The 14957-nt window shown below is 44.1% G+C and overlaps 1 protein-coding gene across 1 annotated transcript in view; it reads left to right on the top strand.

The window, feature by feature from the left end:
* The window catches only part of LOC124594914 (sodium-coupled monocarboxylate transporter 1-like), a 118046-nt gene that overhangs the window by 57076 nt on the left and 46013 nt on the right, over positions 1-14957 (top strand). The window contains exons 9-11 of the mRNA XM_047133394.1: positions 147-287; positions 9431-9539; positions 11358-11467. Of these exons, the coding sequence (XP_046989350.1) occupies positions 147-287; positions 9431-9539; positions 11358-11467 (360 nt within the window). The remainder of the gene's footprint in view (positions 1-146; positions 288-9430; positions 9540-11357; positions 11468-14957) is intronic.

Raw genomic sequence — 14957 nt, 5'->3', positions numbered from 1 at the left:
AAATGTAGATGTAGATGTAGACTTCCCTTCTCCTTCCCCTTGGCTTCCACCTCCACCACATTCTCCTCTACCTCCGTCATTTTCTCCTCCACTTCTACCTCCACTGTGTCTATCGCCAGTACTGAAACACATCACTCTGCCGGCAGCCTGAACCCGGACCCGACGGTGCGCCACAGCTTCTGGTCCGTGGTGGTGGGCGGCAGCTTCTACTGGGCCACCATGTTCTGCTCCAACCAGGCCTCCGTCCAGAAGTACATGTCTGTGGCCACCATCAAGCAGGCCAGGACGTGAGTACAAGCTTCTGCATTTAATCGACTTCTTCATTGCGGTCATCTCCTAGCGCAGCAAGTGTCTTGTGATGCAGTGCTCAATAGGGAACCACATACATTACTACAAGTAAATGTATTACTCAATTGTAGTTCCAATAAAACAAGGAAATAAAGGGGATTGAAAATTGTTTTATGGGTGAAAAATTCGATTTCTTGTTTCTGCTTACAATTATAATATAAAATCTGCTCTTTAATTTTTCATGCGGTTTACTACTTTCGCTGAGCTAGAACTACGTTTAATCAATCGTTTATTATTATGATGCACAATGACATTTCTTGATGGAAAATCACCTTTGCTCACTTAAAACGTTTTGTCTCTGGTGCCACGTAATATACAAGGCTGTACTTTCGCATGCACATGTTGGCGCCCATTTAAGTGGTTGTTTGTCTTCTGTTGATGCGGGTTCTGAGTGCCGCCATTTCATCAAAACTTTGAACAATGCATATTACTTTTTTCTTCCTCAGTAATGGAAATTAACTGCATTTTCATTGCAAGACCGCTGTGACCAAGATATTAAGAACAGGCAAACCAGACAGGCTGCAACCTGGATCCAGGTCCCACGGTGTGTCACACCAAATGGTCCGTGGTGCTCGAGTTTTGTAGATGACATGCTTGCACAAAACATCTACTGCTCAGCATCCTCCTCACAACTTGTAACCCACAGATGCTGGCTTGGTGCTAATGAAGCCCGCTTATACAGCAAATCCTGATCCTTTTAAAAATGCCTGCCAGGAAAAATTCACAAGGTAGTTGTCTATTTCAAGAACGTTACTTAGTCACCACTTCCAAGAGCGTATCTGTTTGATATCAGACACTCAAGAATGAAGTACATAATACTACCATCGCGTTTAACGAGACAAATGGATGAGAAAAAAGGTGATGGAACAACTACGAGCAAAGGTTGCCTGGAATACAGAAATACTTCTTGACGATTGGGAAACAGCAATCAATAAAAGGAGCAAAGCCACAGAACTATAAAATATGACCTAGTGGGCGCCGGCCGTGGTGGCCGAGCGGTTCTAGGCGCTTCAGTCCGGAACCACGTTGCTGCTACGGTCGCAGGTTCGAATCCTGCCTCGGGCATGGATGTGTGTGATGTCCTTAGGTTAGTTAGGTTTAACTAGTTCTAAGTTGTAGGGGACTGATGACCTCAGATGTTAAGTCCCACAGTGCTCAGCGCTATTTGAACCATTTTTGAGCGAGAGCATTATGCCCACTGCCCGCCGCGATAGCGAATGCCGGCTGGTGGTGCTGCTAGCATGTGACGTGGTAAGCGAAGAATCGAGGTCTACGAGAACAGGCCGCGGTCACGAAGGTAGGCCTGATCTCTCTCGCTCGCTCAACTCAACAAACTACGTTTCTGCACCTGTTAACTCGTTACTACGTACGTACGTACAAACGAGAATTGCATCTTCTACTGGAATCCGCTATTATGGAGTCTGATTGTTATTAGTCCTACAATTATCGGAAGTCCATAGGCCTACTTATAATTTGTCATGGCTGTGCTGGGGTACAATAAAATTAAAATCATGCCAAAATGATTAGCAGTCGCGTAAGGCACTACTTCTTGTATCAAATGAAGAGTGTTAAGCAGAAGAGACTAAATGCTATAAACAAGCTGTTATACCATTAATATCGAGTATTAATCTCAAATTAAATTTTGTTACAGAGCCGTTAATCAATAAGACTTCATATTATCAGATTCCAGTAGGAGATTCAATATTCGTTAGTATGTACACGCCCAGCTGTGTGTTAACAGGTGCAGAACGTAGTTTGTCTGCTGAGCTGAGCGAGCGAGCGAGCTCAGGCCTACCTTCATGGTAGGCCTGTCTTTCTTGTAGGCCTCGGCGAGGAATATAAGTGGACCAGAGACGAGTGGGGACTCATTGTAGCGACGAGCTGTTACGGCCCGGCGCCTGGGAACGACCAATGCGGAAACAGCGAACATTGCCGGTTGTTCGCGAGCTGCTGTCGTGGACATCTATGGCAATGATTGATGTACGGCGAAATCACGAACAGACGACAAGGTTTCGGAAGCCAGCGCCTCATCACAGAGCCTGGAACGCAGAGGCTTGCCCACACTAACAGGCAGCGATATGTGGCGCATCCGATGACCGACTACAGTGCTGGTAGAGACACAATTGCTTTGGGGCACACAGATCAGTGCACACTGTGCAGAAGACAGCCATATTTTTGCCATGGTGTCCCAACGACATAGTCAGTTACGATCTCAGTGGGCACGGGATCACGGAGACTGAACTGTGCTTCAGTGGAAACGTATCGCTTGGTCGGCTGAATCATGCTTTTGGTAACATCAGATGGATGGCCGTGTCCGGGTATGCCATCCTCCAGGCTAACGGCTGCTAAAAACATGCACCACAAATATACACCACGCCACGGGCACAGGCCGGTAGTTTCAGTAGTATGTTATGAGAGGCATCCACATGGCATTCCACGCGACCTGTGCTACTAACCGAAAGTACCATGAGATCTGTGCACTATTTCGACGTCAGTTCGGTCTCTTCGTGCTTGATGTGTTTCCGACGGTGATGGCATCGTCAACCAGGGTACTTGTTGGCGTCACTAGCCCAGAATTGTGCTACAGTGGTTCCAGGAGGATGACAGTGAACTCAAGTTGACCTCATGCCCACCTGATTTCAACCCAATGGAAGACATATGAAATCCTATTGGGCACCAGCTCCGCGCCCACAGACCACCTTCACGGAATTAACGGGAATTTTGTGGTCTGTACAGAGATAGACATCTGCTGCCACATACCTCCGAAAACCTACCGCTGAGTAGAATCTACGCTGTGTTCTGTTGCAAAGGGGCACCAACACTTTGTTAATCATGGTTTATCGGCGTACATTTGATTTAGCTTCTTTGAACGAAACAAAAAGTTACAACGGGGATAAAAAATAGTTTAGAAAATTCATCTCATTTTCTACTATGTAAATGTTTAGAAAAGTAATTCAATAACAATAAGAAGCTTAAATGTACACTATGCACAACTTTCAAGCCTCTACTTTTAACAGATCCTGAAGTAATGGGTGAGGAATATTGCTTTTTAACAGTGTCTCCAAAGGTTATTTACACTGCCGTTAACAATTACCCGGTACATCTCAGAGTAACTTGCCCTATGTGGGTTATGAAATTGTATATTAATTATTGCATGAGAGCTCCTACATAGCTACGTGGTACACACCTTATGTATGAAACGCAGATGGGAGTGGTGTCACCGCCGGTGAAAACCCATTGTAGTATCAACAGCTACCCTTCATTGCCCGCCGCATTGCTAGGTGTGTGTGTGTGTGTGTGTGTGTGTGTGTGTGTGTGTGAGTTGCGTTTATGGCGCTCAACAGCGAGGTAGTCACAGACCGTATGAAAATTGTTAGGAACGAATGTGCTTAAAATGTCCAAAGCTTCATAAAACAAGTAAGAGTAAGTCCGACACTATTACACTTACTCGCTCCCAACCTCACCCACTGTTACCCGTACAATCAAACTATGTAACATATTTTAAAAACCGTAAAAATGGGCAGATGTTCTAAAACTGGCAATGGAAAGACATGTAACACAAGTGGAAAACTGAAATAATGAAAGAGGAAAATTTGACTGGCTTATCACTTATAGAAAATCATGAATGTGTGAGTCACCGTGATAACACATTAAAAACTCCTCCCTTAAATGTTTGGGAACAAATTGGACATTTCACAAAACATTAAAATACTACCACATATGCAGGCCGCTGTGGCCGAGCGGTTCTAGGTTCTTCAGTCCGGAACCGCGTTGCTGCTACGGTCGCAGGTTCGAATTCTGCCTCGGGCATGGATGTGTGTGATGTCCTTAGGTTAGTTAGGTTTAAGGAGTTCTAAGTCTAGGGGATTGATGACCTCAGATGTTAAGTCCCATAGTGCTTAGAGCCATTTTACTACCACATATGTTTAATTTTCATTTAAATCAGTGGGCAGGTCTATCCGTAAATTAGCTCCTCCTCTCTTGTGGTTAAACAAAAGACGTGACGCACTGTAATTCATCCGTACCATACAGTGGTTTGCCTTCCCCCCGGAACAAGAAACCACGCATCATAGGGCTGTGTCCAGTTCGAACACGGGTCAGAAGCGCCTCATTCAGTCTGCGCAGCTGGAAGGAGGCACTTGTGTTGTGGACTTCACTAGGCGCAACTTCTTGTCTGTCACTTCGAGCCACTCTTCTTCTTCCCGTCTACCGATGTTGCTGCACCTCAACAGTGAGGCCATATCATGGAGGGGGGATTATCGCAACACGCCGTCTTAGCTGCTACATCCGCCAGTTCGTTTCCCTTAAGACACATGTGTCCTGGTACCCAGCAGAAAGACACCTCCTTCTCCAGACTATATGGGTGGGGGAAGGGTCCTGGATATCCTGGACTACTTTACCTGCTGGCTACAGACGTCACAGAGAGTTCCGTGCACTCAGGGAGCCAGAAAAGACGAGAAACTTGGCAGTCGCCACACACCTCATCTGCTGCAGTGCGCTCAGGATCCCGTACAATTCGCTATCGAAAATACTGAATTGCTGATGGAATCGGATCTTGAGGACCTCATCAGTGAAAACAGAGAAACCAACGGAGTCCCCTCCTGTGTAGAATCATCGTGGATATAGCTGTACAGCTCTAGTGTTCATTTAATTCATTTAAAGTATCATGAAATATTGTATTGGACGCAGATGCAGGAGTTCAGCGTCCGCTGTCTAAATATATCGTGCGCCTCTGCAGCAACTTGGGTGGCAGTTGGTGTTGAACTCGTCCCCCACCAACTGATTCCAGCACACACACACTGCAGGCGGATCCCAAATGGTTTTTTCCTCGTGAATGACTAGAGAAAAGGCGTCCCATAGCTGGATGGACAACAGTACGCTATGCTGCTGAACTGGAAGCAGCGAGGACTTGACGTACCGTGAGGGTTTGCCGCCGGTTGGTGAGCGACGGTTTCCCAGCCGTAGCACAAACACTGGGTATGGGGCTGGTCCTGTAACCACCCGCGTGACGGTAGATACCATCAATGATCTTCAAGTAAGAGTGTCTTGCTGATCCGTATACCGTACACCCACCTCCAGCCGCGATCTCACGGCTGCTCTATGCAACTGGAGCAGACGTGCCCTGTTCACTCCCTAACACCTATGGCACTTTCTGTGTCCAGTGCTTTCTCGATCCTCATCTTCAGGTCCTTCAGGTATTGTAACCACGATAGTTTGGAATCAAATATCAGGCTCAACAGCCGCATCGAGTCTTTCAAATAAAGAACGATGTCGCTCATATGCAAGTGAGATAAAAATAAGACAGCAACGATTAAAATCAAAACACACACACATACACACTTAACTGCAGGGAGTTAAGAACCGCCTTTGGAGCCCACTTCTCCAACCTCTTCACTGTAATTTGCAACTGACGAGCTGTTGCAGTGGTGGAGGAGGAACAGAAAACTGAAAAATCTTCCACAAATAAGAAGCACTGGACAGGACGCCTTACAGTAGATGTTGTGGCGTTACTGGCTGCGGCAAAGAGGGTGACGCTTAAAGCACGCCCCTGGGGAACACCACTCTCCTGGTGAAAACTGTCTGACACGTCGTGGGAATCAGCCACGATGTCGTAAAGCCGTCAGGCCGCGGATCGCCCATCGCTCTGTCTCTCCACGATTTGTATGTCCACAGAGCATGACAGAGTAGCAACATGCAAAGAACTGCTAATTGGTGATGATGCATGTAGCCACGTTAGATGACTGTTAAGATTACGGATGAGTCATGTCAGGCACGTCATTTCATTACGATCTCTCTTCTTGTGTATGTAAAGCCTCTTAATTATTCAGTTTTCCATGCTGTGCACTTTCTGGGCCTCCACTATTCATCGTTTTCCTGCCATTGGTCAGAAACAGTACGTTATCAGACATAAATGGTGCAAGTTTTAACTGGCGCAATTTATCAGCGAGTCTCGTTCTCAGCCCCCCACCCCCTTCGACAGAGTATGAGTTTGTTAGTTTTCACATAGATAACAAAAATCACTCTAGTCGGTTTCCCACTCTAGTCGGTTTGCATACGTTCCCAGCGTCAGTTGACTCGTTTTACATGAAATATGGCCTGGTCCATAACAGGTCTTTCATCGCATCTCGTGACATCTGACGTCCATTCTGGTGCTTACTGCAGTTTTAAAGAGATGGGGGATGCGTTACTTTAAAAGGTTTCAGTTTGAGTTTGTGGATAGCTTTGTGAGCAAGAGCTGCTGACACTCTAGCCTGAAGTACTAAATGGCCCTACGATTTTCTCGCACTTCTTTCCAAAGCCGCTCCTAACACGTAGAGTTGGGCTAAAACAGGTGCGCCACTTGCCACAGTCCCAAGAATGGGCCAAAGCGCGGCTGACAGCGGGAGCCTGCCAGCCTCTTCCTCCCTGGTATTGACTCATGCGTAACACCAGCGCTGTGCTTGCAAAACACATGAAACACTCCATATCTAAAGAGGGAGTAAATTCTAACGTTCTGTATTTATTATTACTAGCTCACAAGCCCAGCATTGCCGGATACTCATTTTGCCAATTTCCTATTAGAAACGAAAAGAAAAAAATGGACTGTTTTTTAGCATAAAATCGAAAAAAATTCATTTACATGTATTCGTGAAAATCTCTTTGAAATTATGGAACAACCATAAAAAGAAATATGCGTAACGTACAAATGTATAGGTCCAGTATATACATCAAGAAACACTGCATGCAAAATACAAATTCTCTGTAACGTTTATTTGACTCAGAACTTGATTATACACGATACTTGTAGTTACACGTCCAGGGGCTACGATGAGTAGAGTTAGTAGATAGAAGTAATAAATGTAAACGTAATGCATAATGCAACAGTTTTTTACTCATTATTTATGACGTCATATTTCCTGAACTATGATAAGTAGATGGTTCTTACCCCGACATAAATTGTTGTCGTCTGGCACATCTGACGATGTCGTTGAGCGAATGAGACAACGTTTTGTCAACAGCACTACGAAATCGACCCGGCGTGCATCTCGCGATCTTCAAATCTCACAAGCGACAGTTTGGCCTGTGTCGAAAAAAACGTTTGCATTTGAAACCATACAGACTGACTATCGTACAAGCAATAAAAGACACTGATAAAATTGCTCGCAATAACTTCTGTGCGGATATGTTAAACAGATTACATGAGGATGAACATTTCTTGGACAAAATAATCTTTTCTGACGAGTCGACTTGTCACTTAAGTGGCAAGGTTAGCACACATAGCCGGCCGGAGTGGCCGTGCGGTTCTAGGCGCTACAGTCTGGAGCCGAGCGACCGCTACGGTCGCAGGTTCGAATCCTGCCTCGGGCATGGACGTGTGTGATGTCCTTAGGTTAGTTACGTTTAATTAGTTCTAAGTTCAAGGCGACTGATGACCTCAGAAGTTAAGTCGCATAGTGCTCAGAGCCATTTGAACCATTTTTGGCACACATAACTGTGGGATTTGGGGCAGTGAAAATCCATATCAAACATTGCAACATGTTCGTGATAGCCCTAAACTGGACGTTTTTTGGGCATTGAGCAAAAATAAAGTGTACAGCCCCTTTCTTTTCCGTGAGAGAACCATCAACGGGATAATGTATTATGATATGTTACAACAATTTTTGATACCACAGATCGATGAGGATGACCAAGAACGAAATGTTTACTTCATGCAAGATGGTGACCACCCACTACTTAGCTGACGTCCGGGATTTTCTCAGTGACCGCTTTCCAGGTCAATGGATTGGCCGTGATGCGCCAACTGCATGCCCCCACGTTCCCCAGACCTGACACCACTCGATTTTGTTTTAATGGGGATTTATCACGATATCGTGTTTGTATCTCCTGTGCCGGCTTCTCTACCTGAACTTAGAGCAAGAATTTACACCGCCACTGAGCAAGTAACGCCTGCAATCCTACAGCGAGTTTGGGAAGAAATCGACTTTAGATGGGATGTATGCAGGATAACCAACGGAAGCCACATAAAACATCCTTAGTTTAAGGTAAAAAAACTTGATGTGCTTCGCTACAAAATAACACTAAATCCAGTTCTATATCTTCTGTCAATAAATTTATATGAATTTCTAAAGTTGTAAAGTCCTTTCTGAAACACTCTGTATATGGTTTTGTCGCCCAAAGAGTGTGAAATAATACAGCGTATTGGAATCCTGAATAAAACCAACCTGCTTTCAGAAAAGGGAAATACGGAAGCGTCCGATCCCACCCATCTGCTTTGACCCATGACGTCACAAATATGGCGGAAACAAAAACAAACACACACACTTTCCACAAGAAGCCTAATGACACTAACGGGACAAGCGCGGGAAATGGGGTGTTTTGGGTGGGGGGCAAACTAAATATAAGCAAATTTAGACGCCTTGCGTAGCTACAACGTGTAAGTGAAGACAGCCATGCATGAATACCCACCCACCTCCCCAGGGGTCGTAACCCCTGCAACCCATAGAAGATAAAGATGCTTCAGTAGCTGATTAGTGTTTTTTGTCTTTTTTTTAAAAAAAATCTCACGGGATAGAACGAACAGATCAGAAAAATAAATATGATAAACTAAAACAGAAATTCGAGGAAACAGATAATTAAAATAAGTAATAAGTGTTTTTAAATTTTAATAAAATCTCACGAGATAGAACGAACAGATCAGAAAAGTAAATAAAATAAGATAAAACAGAACTGGAGACAGCCACACTCAAACCAAACTCCGCGCCGTCATGACGTCACACACAACACCCTTACGTCACGGGTCAAAGCTGACGCGTTGGATCGGACGCTTCTGTCGACCCCAGAAAAGAATGTGTTTAATTACTTATTGAACGCCCCCCGTATTACTACTACTACTGCTACTACTGCTATTGCTGTTGTAGTTACTTACGTATTTTTATAGTTCAACGTTGCGTCACTCAATTCTGGCCGTATAATGACTGTTTCTATTATACTGTGTCATCGATTCCAAAACGTAGTAACAAATAAACAACTACCTGACACTAAGATGCATGAGATTTAACGAACCATTACTGTGAATGTTACTCTTGGCTCTTTGTTTTGTCAGGGCTTTATGGGTGAGCTGCGCCGCCTTGGCCATCATTTTCACGGCCAACTTCTACACTGGTATGGTCATCTATGCTGACTACCACGGATGCGATCCCATCAAAACTGAGGTGAGTCTCTTCTGAATCCGAAATACAGACTTTCTCCTGCTTCCAGCTTAATAAGCACATGAGAGTGTACAAGGGACTGTGCTATCAAAGGTCAGTGCCGTTCTAAGCGATCCACTCTAGACTGGTTAACAGAAACGGCATGCTGTGTTGCTGTTGTCCCCTGACTCTGGACAAAAGTTCAGCAAGCCACACTTGGAGACAATTTTTATCTGATCACAGTAACTGTTAGTATTTCATGCGTGCCAAGAAATTTAGAAGCAACCCACCCACAGACAGAAGTGCTCGATATGTATAAATCTGGGACACTCATCCTGAAGCTATCAAGGAGCATTGCATATATATTGGTCCATTCCTCCCCAGCGTCATTTGTATACCTCAAAGCCTCAGAGATGATGTACTTTTCAACTCAACTCGCCTCCCACGCATGGCTCAGGGAAATCGTCTCTGTTCTGTTTCAGTAGTGCTGGTGGTACTGTGAAGATGACCGTTAATGCCCATGAAAATAATACAGGTCCCCAGCTTCCATTGGTTCATGGAAACTTCGGCTATGTCGTTCCATTATCTCTGAACCTTTAGTTGTGAAGATATGTCTAGATATTCTTCCACTGCATAGATACCCAGTTAGACCATTCCTCTGTGTTGATCTCAGCTGTCTTGTTGCAGACCATTTTGGGCAAGGTCAAATATCCCACATTCTGTTGACAACATCTGATGATGAGATAACCGTACATGGACTTCTGAGCTCACATCAGTCCTATACGGTGCAGTGCCCACCAAAGAGTTATGCTGAAGATGCGTTTGCCTGACGCATCACATTTTCCCTGATACGCGAGCTCTGTCAGCAATGTTGCCTGCACCGTTGCCAGTCGCTCCGTGCACACATTTCACGGCAGAGTGAAACATGGCGTGTCAGTCTCTTTGTCCCCAGTATCTGTAGCTCTGGTATGCCTTCCTGACAAACTTTAATACGAGGGCTATCCACAAAGTACATTACGTTTTGGAATTAAAAATAAATAAAGTATTGGAATTTTTTTTTATTATGTACAGATGAAAGCCACACTTAAATACTACTAATCTACACAGTTGCCATTTAAATTAAGGCACTTATCGTTGCGATGGACGAGCTAGGAAATTCCATCGTCGTAAAATTCGGCCGCCTGCGCCTTCAACCACGTGGTTACCTCTTCTTGAAGCTGTGCGTCGTCATCAAAACGCTGCATAGCCAACCACTTCTTCATTGCTGGGAATAAGTGGAAGTCGCTCGGTGCCAAGTCGGGACTGTACGACGGATGAGGAAACAACTCCCACTTAAAAGATTCGAGAACTTCAGGAGTGGCATTTGCCGTGTGGGCCCGGGCGTTGTCGTGAATCAGCAAGATCTTTGAGCCCAACTTTCCGCTGCGCTTGTTTTGTATTTCTCTTCTGAGGTTGTGCAGAGTTTGGCAATACCTTTGAGAGTTTATTGTAGTGCCTCTTTCCAGGAAATCCACAAAAATCACACCTTTGCTGTCCCAAAAGACAGTCGCCACGTGGTTGAAGGCGCAGGCGGCCGAATTTTACGAGGAAGGAATTTCCAAGCTCGTCCATCGCTACGATAAGTGCCTTAATTTAAATGGCAACTATGTAGAAAAGTAGTATTTAAGTGTGGCTTTCATCTGTATATAATAAAAAAAATTTCCAATACTTTATTTATTTTTAATTCCAAAACGTAATGTACTTTGTGGATAGCCCTCGCACATTTATTTTTTAATTATATATATATATATATATATATATATATATTACGTTTATCACTGACGGACCCCTCTTCCGCCGCAGGCCATCACTGCCAGCGACCAGTTGTTACCGTACTACGTGATGCAGCACATGGCACATCTCAAGGGCGTGGCCGGCTTCTTCGTCGCAGGGATATTCAGTGCCTCTCTCGGGTAAGTTTCCCATCAATGTCACATCAGCACATCAGCTGGAATGGATGGAATGGCGCAAGGAAACAAGAAAATTTCATCATAATTTGTTGGGTGACTCGTATAGTGGTCCTATATTCTTACTTAAAGAGCCATAACTGTTCGTCACCCATGCAAAAAAGGAACAAAAAGTTAGGACATTTTTATTTGAAATATTTAGCAACCCACAAATATACAACACAAACAGTGATTGGTAATGATTTCGTGTACTCACAAGTGCGTTAACTTACGAGAGAACGCTGACTATGTAAACATAACAAACTGCGTGAAATGTAAATAATACAGCAAAACACAGATCCACCAATGTAAAGTTTGAATACTGTGCCTGCGCAGCCCTCACAGTCAGACAATGATGAGTATCACAGATTTTGTTACTCTAGGGTGCACAACGTATAATGGCGGGCAGAAACAATAGAAATATTTACTATGTTAAAAATTTCAACATGACGATTTTGTAATTTGCACTGAGTAAGATTTAGTGGGTGTGGCTACTATTACAAACATTATTAGAACAATTCTATAAAACGCAAGAGTGAAAACATTAAGTTTGTGAAGGGCTTTGTTGGTGAGCCCGCAACAAATAGTGGCAATAAACGACATCAGTTAATTAGTATCAGTTTGGTCCCTGATTGCGACACTATATTATTTTTAAATAATGTTTCGTACAAATTGACTTTAATGACAAGCGTTTAACGATCTGTACTACTGATGGAATTACGCTCACATATTCGCAGAGTTATTACTTGTCAATTTTGAACTACGAAAAGAATTAATTTTAAGACTCAATGCTGAACTACTTAAGTTTCAGTTGATAACGATAAATGGAATGTTATTAATTACGAAATCAGCAATGCTCACACACACCATTGTCGATTTATTACAAAAGAAACATTGTCTATGTTTAAACAGGGAACAGTTACTACACAATTTGCGTATATCAGAGCTTGCTTTCCATAACAATATGCCACACCAGTTTGGCTGCGTTTTACCTCGTGGTTGGATTCCAGTGTTTCGTAGCCGCAATGACTGCCGATTCGGCCATCTTGAATTTGAAGATAGCGAGTCGAAATTCTTTACACATCCGCCCGTTTCAGGTAATGTTGCAACTATTGTCCCATTGTTATTCAAACTTCAATATTATAGGCTTCTGCTTTCAAGGTATGCTCAGCGTGACCATAAATTAGGCCATGTAGTTAATTATGGAGCCTGATTGTGCGTATATTCCCACTCCGTAACACTCACGAAACTATTCGTCTATTTCTGTAACACAGTTCACAGCACATTCAGTTACAGTATTCGACTGGAAGCATACGATCGCTGGCCACAGTTCTCGCGAAGGCGTCCTAAATAATATCCTAGTGGAGCAACGCTGTACAGTCGAAGCAATAATTTTTTTTTCCAAAACGATTGTGTGGCAACGAAACCAACAGGCAGCACTGCTACTGGACACATGATGGCCTCGTTTTCCCAGTAGCTTTCCTGACAAGGGAAATAGGCAGCTACTTCCTCTTCAACTCCTATCTCTCCCCCTGAAGGCTTCAAAAAAGGCGTCAGGAGGCTAACCTTGGCTTTAAACCGCCACCTTCAGCCTTCGTTGACTCTATCTGCCCTTCTACATTCAGCAGTTAAAATTTGTCACTTGAAACACGCATAACAGTCACCTATTTGCCCTCTAAACTGGTTCGATTCATGAGGATACTACTTAAAATTTACAATGCGACTCGTATTTAAATAATTTAGCTAGAAGCTAAACATATTCACAGTTCAGTTAAAATGGCTGTTACATTATGAAGTAATGAGGTAAATCCGTCTAGGCTTGATGCACGTTGGCGTTACTGTATTAGCGTACAGAGAGAATACTACGTGATATCAGTGTTCTACATTATATGACATATCTCGTACAAGCCATTATTTGCTATACACAGTCCGTCCAAAAAGTTCTGAGACTGATTTTATTCACGGCGTACAAGCGACGTCAGCGCAGTAACTGCCGTGGCAGGTTGAGCCACCAACTGTGAACAAGAGATGCGTGTTCGACCAGTCAGCTGTTTGTGGGGAGTGCTAAGTAATCGAAGTGCAGCTGAGGTGTGTCAATGTTTTTGTGACACAAATCACAATGGAGCAACATCTCTAAATCAAGTGTTCCGGACATTCTCCGGAATATTTTGAAAAATAGAAAGCTGTGCCCAGAGTTTGTCCCACACACCTTGACACCCAAACAAAAACGAGACGTGGACGTCTGCCGTGACTTGATTGAAATTCAAATGCAGAGAATTATTTTCTGGATAAAATCATCAGGGGTGACGAGACTTGGTGTTATCAATACAAACCTATCACAAGACGACAGTGTAGAAAATCAGATGAGAGGTCAATATTTTGACGACATAACCGACGTTCGACCCAGTGTGACACGTGAGTTGAGCAGCATCCCAAATAAGTACCTTTCTGACAGTTTCACTTTGTTGCATGAACGTTCTGCGCATTGTTCACAAGTGGGAGGGGGAGGGAGTGGAGAGAATCTGTAGAACACCTGAAGCAGTAAAATCATCATCTTAACTTTTCTCTATTCTTTATTAATCCAGTCTCGCCACTTTTTAAACTGATGAGGTATACTTCCAAGCTGTGAAGTTCGAGATGTACAGGGAAATATACAATGGAGACTTTACCTTGTACTGGCAGCCCTTTCGTCTACATCCATAGATGGTGTCAGCATCATTGGCATCCCCTGTGCCAGCCAACACCACACCACACCACACCCTACCACATCACAACACACCACACTACACTGCACTACACCACATCACACCACACCACACCCTACCACATCACAACACACCACACTACACTGCATATCACACTGCACCTCACCACACTGCACCACAGTGCACCACACCACATCACACCACACCACATCACACTGCACCTCACCACACTGCACCACACGACACCACACCACACCACATGACACCTCACCACACCACACCACATCTCACCACATCTCACCACATCCCACCACACCACAGTGCACCACATCAGACTTGTAATGGGGAGGACGGAGATTCAAATCCCAACCCAACCATCCTGATTTAGGTTTTCCGTGATTTTCCTAAATCATTTAAGGTAAATACCAGGATGGTGCTTTTCCAAGATCATAGCTGATTTCACTATCCATTCTTCCTCAGTCTGAGCTTCTGCCCATCTCTAACGACCTCCTCATCCATAGGACATTAAACCCCATATCTGTGTCTCCTCAGCCAACATCACAACTCCATAGCACCACTAACACCGTGACACAATAACCCCACGGCACAAAGCCAATATCACGACCCCATGTCCGTGTGTTCCCAGCCAACACCTCGAAACAATGTATCTGTGTCCCCACCTGACACGACAACTCCATGACCCCATGTTCATGTCGAACAACATGACGCCATATCTGTTTTCTCCGGCCACC

Source organism: Schistocerca americana, chromosome 2 (assembly GCF_021461395.2).
Source record: "Schistocerca americana isolate TAMUIC-IGC-003095 chromosome 2, iqSchAmer2.1, whole genome shotgun sequence".
NCBI classification, from domain to species: Eukaryota; Metazoa; Arthropoda; class Insecta; order Orthoptera; family Acrididae; genus Schistocerca; species Schistocerca americana.
Note: the sequence above shows the minus strand (reverse complement) of the source record. Positions and strands in the feature narration are given on the sequence as shown.